The sequence below is a fragment of the Neolamprologus brichardi genome, chromosome 7, assembly GCF_056152115.1.
Source record: "Neolamprologus brichardi isolate AB-2024 chromosome 7, ASM5615211v1, whole genome shotgun sequence".
In the NCBI taxonomy this organism is placed as follows: domain Eukaryota; kingdom Metazoa; phylum Chordata; class Actinopteri; order Cichliformes; family Cichlidae; genus Neolamprologus; species Neolamprologus brichardi.
Window position 1 is genome coordinate 17,040,380 of NC_142110.1, and position 8,159 is coordinate 17,048,538.

Genomic DNA, 8,159 nt, shown 5'->3' on the forward strand with positions numbered 1-8,159 from the left:
AATAATATGAAGGATTGAATATAAATAATGGATTAGTTGTTGCTTTTTGCCATGTTTATTTGGCCAAGTCGAAACTCACTGAATCCAGGAACTTGTGGCAGATCTCTTGCCCCTGATCCATGTTTTCATGGAGGAATATCGAGTGTGTGACAAGACAAGGGAAGGGAGGGCGTTTTGGTCTGTTGCTGGAATGATGCAGTGTGATTCCCGTCCCTGCAGAGGAGTTACATATCTTAAAGAAGTGAAAGTGAAGACTTAATTGATAAGATAAATAAGGACTCAAGCGTCATGTTATGTTTCAGTTTCATTTTTTTATTCCACAGAGAAATCCGTCCGAATTTCACGTAAATGTTGATGACAATTTTACATTGCCTTCGCCGTTTCCCTTTTCTGTGAAGGACTCGGTGTGATGTCGTCGCCTCGGGTTAGTGCTGTGTCTGCAGCCGCAGGAGCGTTCACAGAATCACTGTGTGCAAAGATTGGAAGAACACCAGTAAAGTGTTCAGCTTTAGAAAGCCAACTTCTGTTATTTGTGGTTCTGTGGTGATGTGTTCCAGTATGCAGTAACCGGTTTGATTCATTGGCTTACAGGACATCAAATCAGAGGGGATTGTGGAGTAATACCTGAACTTGTAGTCTGACGGGAGAATCAGACCTAATCTGTAGTCTCTTCTGCTTCTGGAGATTTGCTTTTCAAGGACCCTGGCTGAGAAGCTGTGATCACTGCATATGTAGCCCATGAACAGTAGCTTCCCTCTGATATACATCTATCACATAAGCATATAAAAAGTACTTTACACGTCTGAAAGTGGAAGAAAACGCCTCTGCAGTCCCCCACTGCAGTTATTTTTACCCTCCCCACATGTAAAAATGTTTTCTGCAGAGAAGTGGTTTACAAAAACATTTCACAACAAAGGTCATACATCATGAGGTTATTTTTAAGCTTTAGATTTCAACACAGATTGGCGTTGATGCGACACCACATCCTGTTATTTGTATGTATGTGCTTTCAGAGTTTCTGAGTAGGGCCTGCTGACCTACATTATTTAAGTGGTGACAGTGTGTCATGTGACTATAACTCAGACCTTTATGTTTGATTTACAGAGTGAAGGACGTTAGCAAACGTCACTGAAGCAGTTGTCATTAGAGCTCCCTTTTGTATTTCCTACTTTTAGTACTTTTAATACTTTTACACGAATGTTTGGACATCAGGGTAAGTAGTGGAGCGGTGCTTCTTGCTGCCACCCAGTGGGGACCATGAAGGCGTGCACTTTGCATAGCATGCAGCTTTTGGACAAGTCTGCAGTAGGTTTACTGACCAGGACCGTGCCGGGAGCAGCTCTGTGTCGCTGGCGCAGCAGGATGTTCTTGGATTCGTAGCAGGGATTCTCCATTTCTATTTCATACCTCACCACACGAAAAGAGTCCATCTGACACTGGATTTTAAGAAAAAAAATCAACCTGTTACTGAATCCGACTGGCTCTAAGCAACACTGTTTTTATCCTTGAAAATGTGCCTCAGTATCACTAACATAACTCTTATTTTGCCTAGATTCACACCTGAGTGCAAGGCGATGTTCTGTGTTTGTTCTTCCTCCTGTAAAGATACTCCAGCGAGTCCTGGCCGGGCGTTGCGTGCGTGTCGACAGGCTGACGTGGACAAGTTACACACACAACAAGGATCTGTTGACTCTGTGGAGGCTGGCCCATAATGAGAGCATCATACTCCAGGTCTGTCACTACCGGCATTAGTTTAGTGCTGCAGCAGCAGCTCCTCCGCTGCCCTTCCCCCAGCAGTGCCGCTCTGAGTAGATCCGGGCACACTGTGAGGGGGACAGAGGGGGGGAACGGTGCCACCGCAGGAAGGTGGGTGACGGCGGACATCTGCAATTCGGGATTATTTGGAAGAAAAACTGACCTGGGAGACAGGGAATCTGATGTTTTATAAGGCTAGTAAAACATGTAGCAATTGACTTTTTTCATCAAACTAGAGCGTCTGGTCTTACTCTGGTTTGATGCTCCCGTAAATCCGAAGAGGTCCTAGCTGCGTGAATCCACGTTCCTTCTTTAAAGGCTTTTTAGGTGTCCTGACAACAAACAGGTCAAAAAAAGTTAAACTGTGCTTTAGTGTGCCTTTCAATAATGCAGCAAAGATCTAGTGCAAGTGTAGCACAAGTGAAGCACTGAAACTGCTCCGCAATGTGTTTCTGTTACTGCAGCTCAAGAATAACTAAAGCAGGTGCCGTTCTAACTCGCTGGTTGAGCAGGTAATCCATACACTGTAAAACAGCGGAGTCATTTTTGTCCCCGCTGGCCTCTCGGCTAAGTCCATCATTAAAAATACATATTTTAAAATCTCAATGAGACTTTTACCTGGATAAATAAATAATATATATAAATTCTCTTTAGTGTGTTTACTTGGTTAAGTTATCCAGAGTAGAGTAAACATCCAGATACCGCTGTATGTCACATCATTTTCACACATCCACTGGAGCACTGAGCCCTTCTAAATGTCGCCCAGTGGAGCTGTATGTCAGGAGGAAAATGTCCAACTCATTAAATGTTTTTCAAACTGCTACATCATCAGGGTGAAGACTGTGTAATGTTTAATTTCATCTCTGTGAGAGTAGCGAAGGTATTTGCCCAGTGAATTTACAGAGCACCATCGGGTGCCATGTGTCCTGTTTCTAGCAGTTTTGGAAATCGACTGAAGAGCAAAATCTCCTGAAAATGTCAGAAAATGTCCTGACCTGATCCTCCTAACATAACATTGTTCGGAGTTTGTGTGTGGAAATGGCTTTAGCGTGCACCTAGGCAGCACAACGGGAAAGTCCGGCGCTCTTTCGGCTGATGGCGACAGGTGTCCGTGAAGCTCCCGAAACTCATCTCTGCTATCCTCCGGCTGGACAGGGTTAGCATTTACTCGTTCAGGTAGCTTCACAGAGGGCAGAGCAGCTGACTGTGCCTCTTTTCTCGGCCTGGTCCTCGGTGGGGCATCTGGCATCCGCTTTGAGCCAGGACACTTGATACCTGAAGGAGAGGAAGAGGTCGCTCAGAAATGCACACAGATACAGAGTTGCACAGATGACCGTGAACAAGATCCTCATGGAACTATTCAATAATGTCGAGTTTGCAGGATGAAGTGATCCTGTAACTTTTTGCTTCATTGAACTATTCCAAGCAGCTCCGACCAGGTCAGGTTTTCTTGATGTTACAACCAGCTGTTGCAGTTTTAACACATGTGGGAAGAACAGGGTGAATGTCAGAGAAGCTAGAGAGGCTATGTTTGGAAGCTGTGAGCGTGTAAGTACCGACAGCCACACGATAACAGTCCAACCAATCTTCCACGGTTTTGTGTACTCTTTGCTGAAGCCTCATCAGTGTCCCACTAGGATGACCTCCTCTTTTCCAGTGTGCTGACGACTCCTCCTGCCTCTTCCCTTCTCTCACCATCTGGAGAGCATCCCGAGAGCACACCGACTTCTGCCACACAACATTATGTGCGCATGGTAGATTATGTTATGTAAAGCATTTAGCTAGCTGCTCTATACACAGTAACCACCGGCTATTTGTGCACAAACGCACTGGTGGCTATTAAAGCTAACTGCTCCTCTTTATCTAATCAGCTGTTTGATTCACTCAGTGTCACTTTTCCACTCAGACACAATCATCTGATCATTAAAAGTGTCTTACGTGTGTCAGTGGGGGATACAGGAGGTCTTGAGCAGCATCAGAGATAAACGTTTCCTGAGTCTTCAAATAAGGCTGCTAATGCAGAACTGATATTACAGAGAAATATTTTAGCTTCCTCAATATCAAGGTGAAAAACAATGTAATCTTACTGTTTCCTTTGGCTGATTAAGGTGAGGCAGAGCAGAAAGCGGAAGCTGGGCAGTTTCATTTTCACACCTGAAGGTTAGCACTGCAGACGTACCGCTGAACAGACTCACAGACACGTGATCAGAAATCTGCAGGAGACAAGCAAACACTTTTATCGGTTATTAGAAAATGAAAACCCTAAAGAACAGCAAAGTGGCATAAAGAGTTAGCAAGTTCTCCTGTCTGCGTCGCCTGAAACGATCCAATCTAAAGCAAAAACAAACCCCGCAGACAATGAAATATGAATCTCTGCGTCCTGTCAAAGACAATTAGTGTTGCTGAGATTTATGCTTCAGTAGGAAATCTACACCGTAGCTACATGGTAACCGCAAACCCCACTGAAACCCTACAAAGTGAGCTGAGGTGCATGAGAGTGGATTATATATCCTGAACCCTGATGTATAACATTGACAACAAAACTCCCCCATCATATTTTTATGATTTTTTCCAAGTCTCTTGTGGTTATAGTACCATTACATATGATTTAGCATATGTAATTCCAAAGGCAAAAACCACAGGGACCAAAAATCATTTAGATAGTTTGCTAAAAAATGTAATATTCATATTTATTTTCAACTTAGTAATTTTTTAAAGGTTTTTCAGCTGTAAAAACATTCTTGCATGAACAATATGAAGAGTGCTGCATAAAGTGATTTTATTATTTCATTGAAATTCAATTAAAAAAATCAATCAGCTGCCTCCCCAGAAATATAAGTACACACTGTGGCAGTGCAGTCCTTAACTATTGTGATTAGCTTATTCGGTACTGCCAGTTCCTCCTGTGTGTCTCTGGCTACTTTTGCTCCAAATTTTTCAGTTTATTGATGAGAGAATAGCAACAACAACATCGAGAGGAGATTAATTCGTAGACCCCACCTGTATTGCAATCTTTTCCCTGTGATATGTCTTCCAACTCCACTCCTTCCTTTTGTTTCCGTAAATATCGCACACGAATCCACCGTTCTGGTCCCACAGTGCTGTGACGGCCGAGCTGCATTAACAGTTACAAAAGATTTAAAACAAACAGGCGAAGCGTGTGCAACAGAATTTTGTTATACGTGTATTTTTACATGTTACTTCATATTTTTCAGTAAGAAAAAAATATATGAAAAGAATGGAAGTCACCTGGCATGCACTCACCTGAGAGGATGCGTGACGGCCCCGCGCCCAAATGCTGTAATAGTCGCGAGGATGGTGGGAAACTTGCTGTCAGTGAACACATTGGTATAGAAGCCTCCGCAGGGCAGGCCTGAGTGACTCTGGCACACTGCCATGCAACCAGATGGGTAACTGAGGGGCCACAATTACGGGTCATAAGGTCAGCAGCAGTGACACATTTTCCATATGCCCAAATCCGCCTTTAATTCTGGACACTCATTAAAATTGAAATCTTTATGAATAAACATGATGAGAAAAAGATGATACTATATGAATGAGGAGCCATCGTTGATCCTGTAGTGCAGTTTTTGCCGGGCAGGATCCTGCTGTTTCACTTCTGGTATCTGTGGCATCCCGTTGACTAAAGAGGAAGGGTGGTCCTTTCTTCTCCTGCGTGTCACGTTAGCCTTCGTATCCCCATAGTGACGGAGGATAAGCTTTTCGTTTGGATCCAGCTCAGTTGTTGGCAGTTTTCTACGTTAAAAAAAAAAGTACGGTTAAGTGTAAAAGTTTTTGGACAAATGTGACTTTTGTCGTTTTTGTGTGAGTGTTCTTGGCTGGGTTAGTTGTTGTGAAGGTTTTTTATGAACCATGGAAATAAGCCGTCATCTTTTGGTGTTGTTATATTTGTTGATTTTGCTACTCCAAAAGTTTTTGCTCTGTCTCTGATAGGTTTGTTTTTTCCCCCCATCTTCTGATGGCCTTCGTTTTTACTGACCTTTCTTTGGACCTCATATTGAATATTTAAATGAAAAACTATCAAATGCAATTGCATCATTTGAAATCAACTCCAGATCTTTTATCTGCCCAATTAGTCATGAGATAAAGAGGGAATCGACCTAATTTGACCATCAAACTACTGCCAGTCAATTGTCTAATTACCTTTGAGCGTCTGACAATGGTAGACTGTATAAAAATGTCCATTGTTTCCAAACAGTTTGTGAAATCTTTGTCAAACCCTTTGAAATAAAACTAAAAGTCAGCACTTCAACCACATATTGACTGTTTGATTTCAGATCCCCTGTGTTGTGTACAGAGGCAAAATTACAAATAAGTGTGTCACTGTCTAAAAGCCTGTGGACCTTAATGTATATTAAACAATGCATGTGAAAGTACTGGATTATATTGCTTTAACCAGATAAGGATTTCAGTAACTGATGACCAAATGTAAAATATTTATCAATAGCCTGAAATTCAATCAAAATGGATTCATCATCTGCATTTCATCCGCTGACCAACATGATCTGATCATTTGGAAATGCAAATGCTATTAATGCAGAAACACACGCTGACAACTCACTCTGGATTTTTTGCTCCCTGCAGTCTCTCCACCACCCACTGATACAAACTGATCCTGTTAGGCACATCACTGGAGGCCTGATTAGGCTGAGCGATCAAACCTGCACACAAAACACACGACACGGCGGAGGCAACAGAGGCAGTGACAGAGTCATCTACGCAGTGCTGCAGCTGCATGTCATACCTGCATGTTTACACTTACTGGATGAGATGGAGGGAGTGGCTGCTGTGGAGCTGCGAGCTGTTTAAGAGCGAGAATGTGAAACTTAGTCTTAGAAGGATTATAATACAATTTCCAAACAATTTCACGTAAATTAACCCCAAACTCAGAGTGTGCAATGCTCAGAGAAACTGCAAAAAGAAAACAAACAAAACAAACAAACAACAAAAAAAACAAAACAAGAGCTACATCTCAGTTTCTACATGCCTCACAAAAGAAGAAGACTGAACAAGTATGGGCTGTTGGAAAGGTCCAATGGGGGGTGGGGGGGATTAGATGGATACCTTCCTGGTATGTTATCTTCCCTTGTCACAGAAATGTGCCTGAAATTATTTCTTTTACCTCTACTGCATCTTTGCTCGCACACATGTGGGTTTAGTTTGACTCGCGACTTTCTCCCTGTGAAACCAGCACTTCCTGCGCACGGGTTCTCCTCTGCCGTTTCCTCCCGGCCGCTGGCTGACACTTGGCGGGGAGGTTGCCGCAGCTTCGGGGAGCCCACAGACTTCGGTAGCTTGTCAGTCAGTTTGGGACTTGAAGGCAGCGCCCCTGCAGTCAGATCGTGCCAGGAGCAGTTCAGAATATTTACAACCCCGTGAGGAAGACGCCTCTCATCAGCCCACCTATGCTGCCAAAGCAGGCGAGCCAATTCATTTAATAACTGAGGCGCTGCTTGCTTGTATGCCTCGATCGAACCGTTCAGGGTTAAAGCTGACGATGTGCCAGGTTTATCGCCTTCTTCCTTCCTTCCCCCGTTCTCCTCTAGATTACTATGAGAAAATAAGACAGTTTATTTACAGTAAACCACGTTTCCTTCTCCTCCTTCTTTTTCGGATGCTCTCACAGCAGATCATCTCTGTCAGAATGTGCAAGCCTCTAATTAGCCTACCTTCGTATCCTGCCCTCGAATTGTGCTCCTCCATTTATCACACAATGTAAAATGTTTCCTCGCTCTCCTTTAACTCGATTTCGTCCTGCTGGCTGCAGAGAGGCAAGTGGACGGTAAAAGTTGTGCTCTTTCTTTTAAACTACACAGTCAGCAAAACGCATCCTCACCTCACCTGATCAAAGAAATAAAAGGGCCCCCGTCTGCCTTCTGTTCCACCAGAAGAACTCATTTCCCGTTACAAAGGGAGAAATCCCCCCACACTGTATCTCTTTGCAGCAAAGCAAAAGTAACCTAGCTGACAAAAAGTGCTTCAAGATCAACATTTCACTCCAGCAAATACCCCCCTCTCCGTTCATGTTCTCGCCTTGTTGCTTGGATACGCACTTCTCGCGTTACGCACGTTAATGATCGACTCTGGGCATCAAATTGAATCTGTGACAGTGCAAACAACAGTACGTTACTCTCAATAACAGATAAGGTGTCGAGCGTTTGGCAATGTGGACACACAAAGAGAAAGAAAGGGCGCGCAGGTTGATACTGAGGAGCTGCAGCAGTCAGGTGTGCGCTGGGCTGCCAGGTAACCTGAAACTCAGCCGCTGGACGGTCGGAGAAAGTGATGAGTCCAGCACAGTGCAGCTTTTAAAGGCCACACACCGGGACAGGACTGTCACATACATCTGAGCATCACAGGAACTGTGAGTCCAAACAATGTAA

At 43.7% G+C, this 8,159-nt stretch overlaps 1 protein-coding gene across 3 annotated transcripts; it reads right to left on the minus strand.

The window, feature by feature from the left end:
• Positions 1–303: 303 nt before the first annotated feature.
• On the minus strand, positions 304–8,026 carry LOC102786225 (uncharacterized protein C3orf20-like). 3 transcript variants are annotated; one of them, XM_006782579.3, is made up of 17 exons: positions 7,618–8,026; positions 7,446–7,537; positions 6,899–7,326; positions 6,539–6,577; positions 6,338–6,437; positions 5,305–5,511; positions 5,020–5,169; positions 4,756–4,870; positions 3,843–3,968; positions 3,694–3,768; positions 3,312–3,483; positions 2,811–3,030; positions 2,007–2,087; positions 1,561–1,918; positions 1,320–1,436; positions 625–767; positions 304–466 (listed from the first exon to the last, which is right to left on the minus strand). In XM_006782579.3, exons 1-17 carry the CDS (start codon positions 7,672–7,674, stop codon positions 364–366), a joined length of 2,583 nt encoding a protein of 860 aa, XP_006782642.2. In that variant the 5' UTR covers positions 7,675–8,026; the 3' UTR covers positions 304–363. The 3 variants fall into 3 exon arrangements, with proteins under 3 accessions (XP_006782642.2, XP_006782643.2, XP_087699354.1); XM_006782580.3 differs by lacking the exon at positions 3,694–3,768; XM_087843228.1 differs by having other exon boundaries at positions 456–767.
• Positions 8,027–8,159: the final 133 nt, after the last annotated feature.